Source organism: Typopeltis vanoorti, chromosome 10 (assembly GCF_054136105.1).
Source record: "Typopeltis vanoorti isolate ZY-2024b chromosome 10, IOZ_Tvanoo_1.0, whole genome shotgun sequence".
Lineage (NCBI taxonomy): Eukaryota > Metazoa > Arthropoda > Arachnida > Uropygi > Thelyphonidae > Typopeltis > Typopeltis vanoorti.
The window spans coordinates 68,481,607-68,496,000 of record NC_143558.1 but is presented as its reverse complement, the minus strand read 5'-3'; the positions used below and the strand labels follow the sequence as shown (position 1 = coordinate 68,496,000).

The window sequence follows — 14,394 nt, the reverse complement described above, 5'->3', positions numbered from 1 at the left end:
GAGAAGGCTTTCGACAGAGTAGAGCACGAGTACCTTTATGAAGTTCTAAAGGCATTTGGCCATGGTCCTCTCATCATTGAAACAGTGCAATTTCTTTACAGAGATGCACACTTCAGTTTAAAAATCAACAACAGGCTCACTCGCACTTTGTCATACTCTCGAGGGATCAAGCAAGGATGTCCTCTCTCTCCGGATAATTATATACACTGGCCTTAGAACCCTTCTTAAAAAAGAGTACACGAAATCATCATCTCCAAACGAACCAGCATAACAGAGCCACATCAAAAAATTACCCTATCAGCATATGCCAATTACATCATAATAGTCTGAAATGAAGAAGAAATGACAGTAACCGAGGAAGCACACAGACTATATGCACCAGCCTCAGGGGCCAAATTAAATTCTGCAATAACTAGACTTCCATCAGGCAGAAGTCTAGAAATGATTCTCCGATCGAATGTACTTGGTCAAGCGAAGGACAAAGATATTTAGGTGTGCACCTTGGCAACACCAAAATATATAACACACTGAACTGGACACAGCTGCACCATTTTAAACTGGTGCTAGGTGAAGACATGGAACAGCATTTGTTCCATGTCTTCACTTAGAGGAAGAGTACTAATAGTTAACCAGATGGCTGTGAGTGTCTTATGGCATACCCTCAAAGTACTCACACTGCCTGAATAATTTCTCTACCACATTCAAAAGGAAATCAAACGTTTCCTCTGCAACAGAACTCACTGGACAATATACCCTCAACTCTGCAAGCCACTCAGCAAGGGAGGTCAAGGCCTGATTTCCCTTGAAAACAAGATTAGATCCTTCAGGATAATCCTCCTTCTAAAGACATTTCAATGCAATCACACTTATGTAACCACATTTTATTACATCACGAAATCATCCACCAGAGGACTTACACTTTCCACAATCCTCCGAACGGCCAGTCCTGCACCATTTCCTCCTAAACTACCTCATTTTTACAAAGATGCTCTACAGTGCTGGAAAAACACAGAACTTCATCACACACTTATAGGATCAACAGAGTCAGCTGTACTTACAGAACCACTATTTTCAAACAGAAACATAACAAGTCTCACAACTGGCCAGCCCTTTCTTTTCCCTACATGGAACTGGGCAGGAATAAGAGTCATAGGGGACCTCCTAACCCAGACCTTAAAGTGGAAAACATTCATAAGCCTACCAACGAAGAACCCAAAAACTGAAAAGTTGCAACTGAATATCAACAGTTGCAAGCCTCCATTATAAAAGCCTATCCAGATATCGCTACACCTCAGGAAATCTGTATTTCTTCTAGAAACTGCTCGGGGGCGATATTTCATCTTGTATAATCTGAAGCCTCCCTTCCAATTCTTCCCTCCAACTACAAGAAAATATACCACTTCCTCATGTCAGTGTCTCCAACCTCGCCCTTCTTATATTCATCCTTAGCCCTCTCATCTACAAGGCTACATATGCCACTCAGTTTTCAGTGGGATCTGCCATATAAATTGAAGTGTGCCAAACCAGATTCCGACATACAGTGGAGACTATGGCATAACATCTTGCCAACTCCTTCTAAGCTCTACAAATTTCAGCTAAAAGGAACAGATCTGTGTCTATTCTGTGATGTTTCAGGTATCTTGGAACATACACATCTAACCTGTCCCGCAAACAAAGTGATAATCACCTACGTGCTGAATACTGCCTCTAGCACCTGTAACTACACATACAGCCAAGAAGACTATTGGAATTTAGTCCACACAGAAGAAAAAAGACACAGAACATGCAATTTCCTCTTCGTCTGCATTAAGGCCGTAATCTACCACTTCTACCTAAAACAGACAAGAAATAACCAGCACCCATCCATCACTGAAACTGCACAAACCCTCATGTATATCCTTTGTCGGAAACTAAAAAGCAGGCTTTCACTGGAACTTGAGTACTTCAAAGAAACAAGAACTGTCGTAAAATTCACAGAGAAGTGGAATCCAACTGGTACCCTCTTCTGGACTGACGATGACAATACGCTTTATCTGAAAGATAACTCAGACTGAAACTGAACTGTAAATTTTGAATTCATTTATTGCATTCTCTATTGTATACCCGAAAGGAAAAAATGTTTCTTTCTCTGTAACATATATACTTGTATACTTATAATATGTAAATAGTCCTTGTTACCTATCGTCTAATGTATATTTTAACAAGTTAATAAAAAAAAAATTTAAAAAAAATATATATATATATATATATTTTACTACTCTTCCTAAAATCTGTTCTCTTATAAGCCATCTGAAGCCTATTCATCACAACCTAAAATATCCAGGTGTATATAAATTATGGTGCGATTGTAATATTCCTTATTATAGACAGACTAATAAATCTATTGAACTACATATAGAGGAACATAAGAGAGACATCTCTTATAAAAGATCACATGCAACTGCGTTATCCAGTCATGTTCTTTTCTCAAACAATCCTCATGATGATCTCCAAAGTCACTCAGTTTGCTGGGATAGATCCGAAAACATTTTTCGCTGCAGTGATGAGTTCGAAAGGAAAATTTTGGAATCCAGGTAAATCCTCCTTATTCCTGAACATTTAAACAACAATTTGAGTTACAACATCCCTGATAGCCATACTGCAATTGTTCAATACTGGTGTTCACGACAGCCTACAAGTACGCATGCAATAAACAATGGCACGTTGGATAGAACAACTTAAAAAAAATACAACGTTTTTTATATGTCAATTATGTATTGCTTTTTTACCTGTGATTCTCAGTTTTTTTAGAAACTTCAATTTTTATTATTATTTTCTACCTTTAGTGGATACCTGATGAAGGCTGTAAAAAAGCTGAAACTAGTTGTATCGTTCTCATTAAAACTTAATATTTTATCTCAGTTTAAAGTCATTAAATCTCTATTTTTAAAATATATACATATACATATACACACATCTTATTTAGGTATTTTATACCTTAATAGCACTTAATTTCAGTTGGTAAGTTATCTATATATATATCTATCCACCAAACTCTGAAGTGTGGACTGCAGAGTTTGGTGGATAGAAGAAGGAGGCGTGATATGATTGATACTTTTAAACTGTTAAGAGGTAGTTACAGGGTTGACACTGGGGAGTTCTTTCGCTTGGTTGAACAGCAGGAAGGAGTCATGACAAGGGGCCATCCCTGGAAGTTACGAAAGGAAACTGTGAGAAAGAGGGTGAGGAGTGGTTTCTTTGCATGGAGAGTGGTTGAACCCTGGAATGCAATGCCTGATGGAGTGGCGAGAGCGAGAATGGTCAATGCATTTAAGGAGTGATAGACTTTGTGTTTCCTAGGAGGGACCTCCCTCGGTGAGTCTTGATAGACTTGTGTTTCTTAGAAAGGACCTCCCATGATGAGTCTTTTGACTCCATTGAGGCCTGAATAATAATAATAATAATATATATATATATATAACTTACCAACTGAAATTAAGTGCTAAAGGTATAAAAATGCATACTACACATAATTAACTATCATATCTCTTTATCCATACTTCTGTTGCAACTTAATGAGAGAAAAGCTCTCTGTTTTTTGCCAATGCTGGCTAACTTGCCTATAAAACATTCTCAAATTAAAAGAACAATCCTGTAATACCATTTCATCCACCAAAAGTGGCACTCTTTTTATCCCTAACTTTTTCTAAAGTGACTGGTAATAATTCTTCACCTTATGTTATTTGCAATAAGTTGAGTGTATTTTAATTCTAACCAGCATTACCATATGAGAGGTGATATAAGAATGCAGTAAATGTCACCATTCTGTTAATAGAAAGAGAGATGGTAAATCCCTTTATGTTTTTATAGCCGGGTACGAAACTCTGATCGAAATCCATAGTTTCATGCCGAAAAAACTATCGGCGAGCCCAAGTGTAAATGATCACTTGGGTAGTAACTTTATAGTACCCCGCTATAAAAACATAAAGGGATTTACCATCCCCCTTTCTATTGACATATTCGCCGGTAAAATAGCCTTTTGGCTTATTAAATAAGTCACCATTCTGTGTTGCTAATCATAATTATTATTACTGTGGTGCATGCTATAGTTGATTTTCCAAAGAGACAGGATTAAAAAATATGAGTTTCTTCTGAAAGAAAAGACCTGTTGAACAAAACTTAATAAGGGTTCTGTAATTTAGTGAGTAGAATTATTCTTATTATTAATGTCTATCCTCCATGGAGTCATCACTGGAGATCCATACTCTCCCATTCAAAAATATCATCGAATCATGCCTTAATACCATTCATAGTTTCTGCACTCACCACACTTTTAGATAATACATTCCACTCATCAATCACTCTCCATACAAAGAACCTATTTCTCATTCCTCTGTTCACACCCTCCTTATACACTTTCCAGGAATGGCCTCTAGTTCTACCTTTACTTTCCTCTACTCTATGAAAAATCTCTTCCACAGTGATCTGGTAACAAACCCTTCACCAACATATATTATTATTATTATTATTATTCAGGCCTCCAAGGAGTCAAAAGACTCATCGAGGGAGGTCCTTTCTAAGACATAAAGTCTGTCAAGACTCATCGAGGGGAGGTCCCCCCCCCCCTGAGAAACACAAAGTTTATCATACCACTCCTTAAACCCACTGACCGTTCTCGCTCCCACCACTCCATCAGGCAATGCATTCCACGGCTCAACCACCCTCTACACAAAGAAACCACTCCTTACCCTCTTGCTCACAGTTTCCTTTCGTAACTTCCAGGGATGGCCTCTTGTCATCACTCCTTCCCGCTGATCAACCAAGCGAAAGAACTCCCCAGTGTCAACCCTGTAACCACCTCTCAACAGTTTAAAAGTCTCAATCATATCACCTCTCCTTCTTCTATCCACCAAACTCTGCAGTCCACATTCTCTCAGCCGATCCTCATAACTATCCTTGTACAGTCCTGAAACCATCTTTGTCATCCGTCTTTGTATCCTTTCCACAGTTAATTTATCCCCTTCAAATCCTGGGGACCAAATCTGAGAACAATAGTCCAAGTGTGGTCTGATCAGAGACTTATACAACGGAATGATAACCCTCTTATCTCTGCAGGTCAGTGTCCTTCTCATAATAGCAGCAATCCTCTGTGTTACCTTCACCACCTTTGCAATATGTCCCCTAAACTTCAGGTTTCTATCAATCATCAACCCCAGATCTCTTGTCTCCCCTACTTCCTCCAGTATAACTCCTCCCATAGAGTATGCAGCATCCCATCGATGTTTCCCAAACCTCAAGACCTTACATTTTGCTGCATTAAACTGACACCCCCATTCATTTGCCCATCTATCTAGCTTATTTAAATTCTCTTGCAGGGCTACCACATCTGCACTATTACTAATAATCCTTCCAAGCTTCGCATCATCCGCAAACAACTGAATATCCCCCTGCAATCCACTGGCTATGTCATTGATATAAAGGTTAAACAATATAGGTCCTAGTACTGGGCCCTGTGGGACCCCACTTGTAACCCTCTGCCTCCTGGAAACTGCTCCACCATACACAACTCTCTGATACCTATCAGACAGCCAATCCTGAATCCAGTTGACCAATCTGACATCCAGACCCATGTGCTGCAACTTAAATATCAGCTTATCATGTGGCACCCTGTCAAATGCCTTCGCCAAGTCTAAGAAAATTGCAGTATATGCCTTTCCCTCATCTAATGCTCTTGTAACTTTATTATAAAAGGCTAGCATATTGCTAAAACAAGAGCGTCCTTTCACAAATCCATGTTGATTCTCACTGATAACATTACCCTCATCTGCCCAATGCTGTACACGGTCCCTCACTACTTTCTCCAAGATCTTAACAACTACTGATGACACACAGACTGGCCTATAATTAGACACTTCCAGTCTGTTACCACCCTTATGCAATGGAACTATCTTACCTTCCTTCCATTCCCTGGGCACCTTTGCCAAAGCCAGACTTTCATTGAAAAGCCACGTTAAAGGTATTGTCAATTCCCTAGCACATTCTCTCAAAACTCGTGGCGAAATACCATCCAGTCCCACAGCTTTACTGACATCCAGAGTACTCAGTATCTGAAACACACTCTCCTCCTGTACCTCCAGACCTCGTACCAGTCCTATCCCTCTAGCATTAAAACTGACTCCTCTAGGATGAAATACTCCAATAAAGTGTTCATTGAACAATTCCACTATGTCCTCTGCATCAGTCACTCTATTCCCATTTTTATCCCACAATATCATTCTTCCACAGTCATTTCTCCTCCTACTGGCCACATATCTAAAAAATTCCCTAGGATTTTCTTTGGATCTTAGGGCCAATCTCCTCTCATATTCCAGTTTCGCTTTCCTTACCACACAAGTCACTCTTCTGGCCTGTGTCTTATATTCCTCATGCATCTCTTCACCTGTCTCCTTATATCTCTTCCATAGCCTCTTTTTCGCATGCAATTCCTGTTTAATATTGTTTGTCATCCACTTTACTCCAAATTGCGCCCTCTTCTTCACTCGTGGTATACAACTTACCATTGCTGATAACAAATATTCTTTCACAATTTCCCATGCACTGGTGATATCCCGGCCTTCCAATTCCTCCCTCCATGAAACTTCCCGAAGTTGATGTCTAAGACTATATATAATCACCTGCCTTATAATTCCACATAAGTTCCCATCTCTTTGATACTCCTGCATGTCTATTCATTTTCCAAGTCAAAACCATATGGTCACTCTCTCCAACTGGTGGGAGAGACGTCAACTCAGTTATTATCAACTCTTCTGATGCTATAACCAAATCCAAAATTTTTGAACCTCTTGTTCCCTCTGTTACATGTTGCCTAAGACATTTGTCCCTCAAGAATTCTAGAAATTCCATTCCCCTATTGTTACATGCATCTTCCTCTCTCCAATTTATACTACTGAAGTTAAAATCTCCCATAACAATCATTCTTCTTGCACTTGCCAAACTTAGTTGTCTGAACATCTCCTGGTCCCCATCCTCTGTGCTCCTGGGTCTGTAGCAACACCCCACTAAATATCCTGTCTTGCCTACCTCTACCTCACACCATACGCTCTCAAAATCATTTGTCTCACTACCTTCCAAATTCTCCACTCTTAGAGGACATAGGTCATCACTTATCATAAGCAGCACCCCACTACCACGCTTTCCCCTCCTATCCTGGCGAAAAATGCTATACCCAGCGACTTCTATTCCTGTTTTTATATCCCCTTCTGTCAACCACGTCTCAGTGATCGCAATAATTTTTGGCCAGGCTGATGCTATCTGCGCCACCAATTCCTCTCCCTTATTCCGGATACTCCTGGCATTAGTATACAGCATATAAATGCCATTGTTTCTATACCCAGCATTATCCCTTCTAGACTCCACTGGGCTCAGTCTTACCTGACATTGTCTCCATTCTCCCAAGTATCCATTCCCACAAGAGGCCACCCCTGCTATCATCCTCCCTGGGACACACTGACTCGTTCAGAACAGCAATCTCTCCAGATGCCTACGTTCTTCCTCATTCAAATGTAAACGGTCTCTCGCAAACAACTCCTCTCTTTCCTCAAACGCACTCCAAGCATCCACATATACCAGTCCTCTCTTGTCACACATTCTCGCTATTATGCCATTCAATATCACCGCTCTTCTGCTCAGCTCATCACTATCATACCTAGGCAACACGCACACTATTTTTCCTCTCTCTGTCTTCTTCCGTACAGTCTCAAGCAAAAATCTCATATCTCTCGCTGCCCGACTTACATTACCACTCAAGTCATTCGTTCCTACCATCACAATCATCTCATCCACCCTTTCTCTTCTCTTAATTGCCATAGCCACCCTTTCTATTGTTCCTCCTGGCAAACACTCCTCACGCATCCTATCCTGAACACCACGGATCATTGAGTCACCATACATTATACCTCTTACCATTCCATCGCTGCTATTGTTTCCATTCTCTCCTCTTCTTTCATTCCCATACCTCTCTCTTCTACTGTTTCCATTCTCTCCTCTTCTAGCACTCCCATACATCTCTCTCATTCCCTCTCTCCTACTGTTTCCATTTTCTCCACTTCTAGCACTTCCATATCCCTCTCTCATTCTGTCTCTCCTACTACTCTTTCCATCCGCTCGTCTTCTAGCATTCCCATACCTCTCTCTCATTCCATCTCTCCTACCATTTCCATATCTCTCTCTCATTCCGTCTCTCCTACTGTTTCCATCCTCTCGTCTGCTAGCATTCCCATACCTCTCTTTCATTCCCTCTTTTCTACTGTTTCCAATCTCTCCTCTTCTAGCACCCCCATACCTCTCACTCATACTCCTTAAATTCTCTCTCTCTCCTACTCTGATTCGCCTTGCATTCATCTCTTCCATTCTCCTAATCTTATCTTTCATACTTCTGCTCTCATTCACTAGACATTCCACCTCCTCTTTCAACTCATCTATCTCCCTCTGCAGGTCAGTCACTCTTAATCTAAATTCACTCTCCCAAACAAAAAGAAAATGTATTGGGCCTGTCCGGGATTTGAACCTGGGACCTCTCGCACCCAAAGCGAGAATCATACTCCTAGACCAACAGGCCTCTGCACTCATATGTCTCAATCATATCCCCCCTTTCTCTTCTATTCACAAGGAATCAAAGCTACATCTATTTTCTGCTGATCTAGTGTATGGAGGTTATATGCAGGTACCTTTGCACTGTAATATTTAAATTCATTTCAATCGAATTCAATTTTTTTAACTACAAATAAAATATATTATTTGCTTTTTAAGTGTTATGATAGTCTTAATTATCAGTAAAATAATATTTATATACTCTTTAAGAATAAACCTATTAGTCTTTTATTTTATGAAACAACTGCATATAATCTTGATATGATAGATAGAATCTTCAGATAGCTAAATGATATATAAATATTCCTTCACTTGTTCTGTCCATTTCTTTAAGATTTTGATGTAATTTTAACTTCTTAAATGAAATAATGAAAACAGCTCTTTTATGTAACAGAGATCAACTCAGTTAGGTTTAGATGTTTTACAGGAATCGGGAGAAGGCGTTTTAACTTATTTATAATACATACAAATAGTGCATGTGCTTAAAAGGTAAAAATTCTTTCTATATCTTTTTACATCCTTTTTTACAAATAAAAATCTGGTTCTCATTCCTTCTGAAAAAAAATATTTTGCACAGAAAATAAGTTGAATAATTTCAGTCATTCTCTGTATAAGGAAAAGGAAAGAAGGAACTTAAATACATTATGGTAAACAAAATTAACAATATCGCTTATATCTTAATTTTATTTGGAAATTGAAAAATGAATTATCAATGCTGAAATCTATTTCTGAATAGCAAAATCTAAAATATCAAAACAAAAAATTCCAGAAAAGATAGGAACCTTACATATTAATAATGAAATATTTATAATTTGTACATTGGTATCTTCTTTCGCTATGCATCATTCCCGCTTCCAATGCAGGGTCCGCATGTTACTTGTACATTGGTATATGTATGAATATTTGTGTTAGGAGAAAGAAGTTTGAAGAAATGCTTCATAGCAAAACAAATTTTGAATCAATGAAATGCCTAATAGAAAAAGTATCTGGAATTAAATTTCCAGAATTTTTTATTATTATTGTTTGGTAACCTCCATGGTGTCAAAAGACTCATTGTAGGAGGCCCACTCAACCGGCAACATGTCTATCATAATGAGCTTTGAAGTTATTTACACTATCTGCACTCACAACCAGGATCGGCCTTCTCTATAAAGGGGCCCAGGTGCAAGAAACCTTTTGGGGCCCTAAAATATTTTTCAAAGGTAAAAATTAAAGGATTCGAAATAAATGTATTGTAAAACCTTTTACCTGCAAATGAATTTGGCACAGGAAAACAAAAAAAAAAAAAAAAAAAAACACATCCGAAATATAACACGTTTCCGCAAATGTGTACCGACTGTGCCCACTCGATTGTGAGACCCGGGTGCCTTGCACCCCCAAGATGGCCGGCCCTGCTCACAACACACACACACACACACACACACACACACACACACACACACACACTTAGGCAATGCATTCCACTCACTAACAACTCTCCACATAAAAAATCTACTCCTCACTCTCTTCTACATCACATCCCTGTACAACTTACAAGGACAGCTCCTTGTTCTTCCCATCTTAACATCCACTCATTTTATAATTTCTTCTGTATTAATCTTTGATAGAATCTCTTAACTAACTTGATGGTATCTATCATATCTCCTCTTTTGTTCCTATCTACCATCCTCTGTAATCCACATTCTCTCAAATGTTCTTCATAACCAACATGCCAGAGTCCTGATATCAGTTTGGTTATTCGTCTTTGGACCCTCTCTAGCATTTCCACATCACAATAATCCATACATGGTCTGACCAATGCTTTATATAGAATCACCACACCACCTCCTTATCCCTATATGTCAATGTGCTTTTTAGCAAGGTAGCAATACGATATGCAGTCTTTGCAACATGTGGAATGTGCTCTTGGAACTTCAGTGCACTGTCCACTATCACTAAAAGATCCCGAATCTCATCCACTTCCTAAAGTACACTTCCACCAATACGTTATGCAGCTTTATGTCTCTGTAGCCCAAAGTGCAACATCTTGCATTTATTTACGTTAAAACTGCAAACCCACTCATTTGTCCAAACTAAAAAACTTTGCATCATTGGCAAACATTTGAAGATCCCTAGTCAATCCACAAGAAATATCATTAACAAACAAGTTAATCAGTAGTAGGGGACCTAAGAACAGAACCCTGAGTGATATTCTTGAACTTTGCAAAAGCATTCAATAGATTATCACATAAGTTGGTGTACTAACTGCAGAGAATAGGAATGGATAGTATATTGGTTAGATGGATCAGAGATTGGCTCTGAACAATACCAGCAAGTTGTGTATGGTGGAACATGTCTCAGAAAATAAAGAAGACCAGTGGCATGCCAGGGTTCTGTTCTTGGGTTCCCTACTTATTTACTTGTTCGTTAATGATAATTCTTGTGGATTGACTGGGGACCTTCAAATGTTGCCGATGATGCAAAGTTAGGTCGAATTATCAGGAGTAGTGCTGATGTTAATTCTCTACAGGAAGAGTTGAATAGGCTTTTAGTTTGGACAAATGAGTGGGTTTGCAGTTTTAATGTTAATAAATGCAAGGTGTTACACTTTGGGGTACAGATACATACTGTGTTGGTGAAAGCTGTACTTCAGGATCTTTCACTTCGCATGTGTTGCAAAGACTACACATCATATTGCTGCTTTGCTAAAAAGTACATTGACATGTAGGTAAACACGTTCATCACTTATCATAAAACATACGCAGATTGCTAAAACAAGACCTGTCCTTCAAAAACCCATGTTTACCATCATAGAGAATCTTATGTTCATGAAACCAATCCTGTATTTTATTTTTAACCAATTTTCCAACACTTTGATCACAACTGCAGACACACAGACTGGTCTATAATTGGAAGCTTTTGTTCTTGAACCATGCTTGTGAAGAGGTATTATTTTGTCTTCTTTCAATGCCTTAGGAACTCTACTTATTTGCTTTTTAAGTGTTATGATAGTCATATATTATCAGTAAAATAATATTTATATAATACACTCTTTAAGAATAAACCTATTAGTCTTTTATTTTAAGGAATGACTGCATATAATCTTGATATGATAGATAGCATCTTAAGATAGCTAAATGATATGCAACTGCAAGACTCTCATTAAATAACCATGACAAGGGCATGGCTAACTATTTTGCACATTCTTTAAAAATACTTGATGATGATATGTCATCCATTCCAACAGCCTTATTAACAACTAACCCGAGCAACACTTGACACATTTCCGATTCTTTCATCTTTGTAGACATGTTTCTGTAGGTAGTTTTCGGTATTGAGACCACATATTAAAGAGTTTATTAAAAATAAACAATTAAAAAACCCAACAAGTTTCATGTGATATAAGACTTACATCATCAGGGGTAATGGTACATAAAAGTTTTATACAACAAAAGCTTATTGACAATTAATTACACATATTTGATTTTTTAATAAATTCACAACTGATAAATAAATTGAGAAACTAGAATACAAATGATAAATTCGTTACTGTATGCATGCTGGAACATTGCTAGTTGTCACGTTCTGTGGTTCATGTGTGCTATATCCTAGGTCCATGGCAATTAAATTTTTAATGAAGGCAGACCACACTTGATGTAAAATCAAGCCTTCATTTTTATTGCACTGTGTAGGGATCCTAAGTATTTGAGCGGCTTCTTTAAATTTTCTTGTGAAACAATTATTATCAATATATGATATATTTGTCTGTTGCCAGAGTACTTGGTGTCAGTAGTGGCTGTGTGGAATGCTAAACCTGTGTGGAATGCTGTGGACCCTTCTTTTTTCGACGTCTTTTACATGCTCAGACATGCAGATCTACATACATGCGGTTCAGACATACCCCTGATGATGTAAGTCTTACAACGCATGAAACTTGTCAGTTTTTTTTAATTGTTTATTTTTAATAAACTCTTTATATTAATATGTGGTCTCAATACTGAAAACTACCTACAGATACTTAATCACAGAAACCTACGTTTAAGCATAATTATTTTGGCCAAAATATCTGGACTCGGATAGGTGATCATAATGTTATAGCTTATGACTGTGTGTGTGTCTACACACACACACACACACAGACACACACACACACATATATATACTAAGGGTAAAAAAACTTTTAGGAGAAGCAAAGGATACAAGTTATTATAAAACTTATAAATTGTGCATTCATATATCTAATCAAATCTTATACTAGCAGGATATATCTGGGATTTTCTACAACACATACAGGGTGTTCGGGATAGATTTGACAGTTTCGTAAGGAAAAAGAAAATCTTCTTTGTATCTATTAAATTTAATGAATTGACAAAAAAACATTACAGGCAGAGTTAATTACAATACTATCAACAAGATTTACTCAAAATAACCACCATTAGCATCGATCACAGCTTCAATTCTGCTTCGGAACCTCGAACAAGCTGATGCTACAGTCTCCCTGGGAAGGGCCGCAAAAACTGTTTTAATTTTATCCATTAACTGGGCTTTTGTATTACTGGAAGTGCGATTGGTGTCTTTTTCAACTGCGCCCCATACAAAATAATCCATGGGGTTAAGGTCTGGGGAGTTTGGAGGCCAAACATTTGGACTGGTGAAGTCGTAGAAATTTTCAGACAACCATTTTTGACTTTTCCCAGAGGTGTGGCAAGGGGCCGAATCCTGCTGCCATACATACGGCCTACCATTGGCTACCCTTTGTTATCCAGGGCTTGACTACAGTTAGCAACTCCACGAACAAAGCCCGAATTCCAATGCCAGGGTTCTTCAACACCTGTTCCTGCAGATTTGCGAGGAATTCTGCTGTACGAACGCAATCAGATCGTCTGCTAGGGATCTTTCTTCTTGCTACATCCTCGTAGTCACCATTGCAAGTCTCTAGTTCATGCCTGATTGTTTTTACTGTATTCAGGGAGCATTGGGCAGCAGTCGTAATATCCTTATTTTGATGGCGGGCACGAATCATCATGATACAAGTTATTCTCTTCCATGATTCAGGTGGGTTCCAGCTATCCATCCTTTCTGACATCTTGTATATGAATGAAGAAGGGTCCAAACTTTTAAATGAAGAGAAGTGTGTGTTAATACATGTAACTTACGGAAAAATATAATTAATTATAAATATGTCAAATTTATCACGAACACCCTGTATGGCAAATGACAGTATTTACTCTGATTATATATACCAGAGTGTATTAAAAAAATAAAGGGAAAAAAGGGGAGGAAATTTTCATTGTAAAGAAATCCTAAAAATACACTATATTTATTATATACTCACAGTTCCTACTAAAGGATATAAGAATCCAGCTCCAATACTGGCTCGAATATCTCTTATTGGAAGTATGAAACCTGTAGGAACTCCTTTTAAATTAGCATCATGTGATAATGATAAGTGAGTTTTGGCCATACAAATTGGTAAGTCATTGAAACCCTAAAAAAAGAATATTTTCAGTTTCAAGTTACTGAAATACATATACAGCATTATGTTTTTAAATGCAATTTACAAAACTATATTTTATTCATTATTACAGAGTTATTTTTATAAGTATTAATAATGTAATTAATTCAATGTTTGTGTACTATATCTTTTAACACAAATAAATTCAAGCATAAAAAAATTCTAAAAATTCATATCTGTTATTATTTTTATTAGAAATTATTGTAAATTATAATTAACTATAATTTATTAATGAAATAAAATCTTTCAATCTACTTAAGAATGGGAACATA

General features: G+C 37.8%; 1 protein-coding gene and 1 non-coding gene across 2 annotated transcripts in view; both read right to left on the bottom strand.

Moving 5' to 3' along the window:
- Window positions 1–14,394, bottom strand: part of pug (pug C-1-tetrahydrofolate synthase, cytoplasmic) — a 426,201-nt gene that overhangs the window by 15,354 nt on the left and 396,453 nt on the right. Inside the window, exon 25 of the mRNA XM_090399374.1 lies at window positions 13,943–14,095. Coding sequence (XP_090255500.1) covers window positions 13,943–14,095 — 153 coding nt within the window. The remainder of the gene's footprint in view (window positions 1–13,942; window positions 14,096–14,394) is intronic.
- TRNAP-UGG (transfer RNA proline (anticodon UGG)) lies at window positions 8,525–8,596 on the bottom strand. Its single transcript has one exon. It is a non-coding gene; the product is annotated as a tRNA-Pro (tRNA).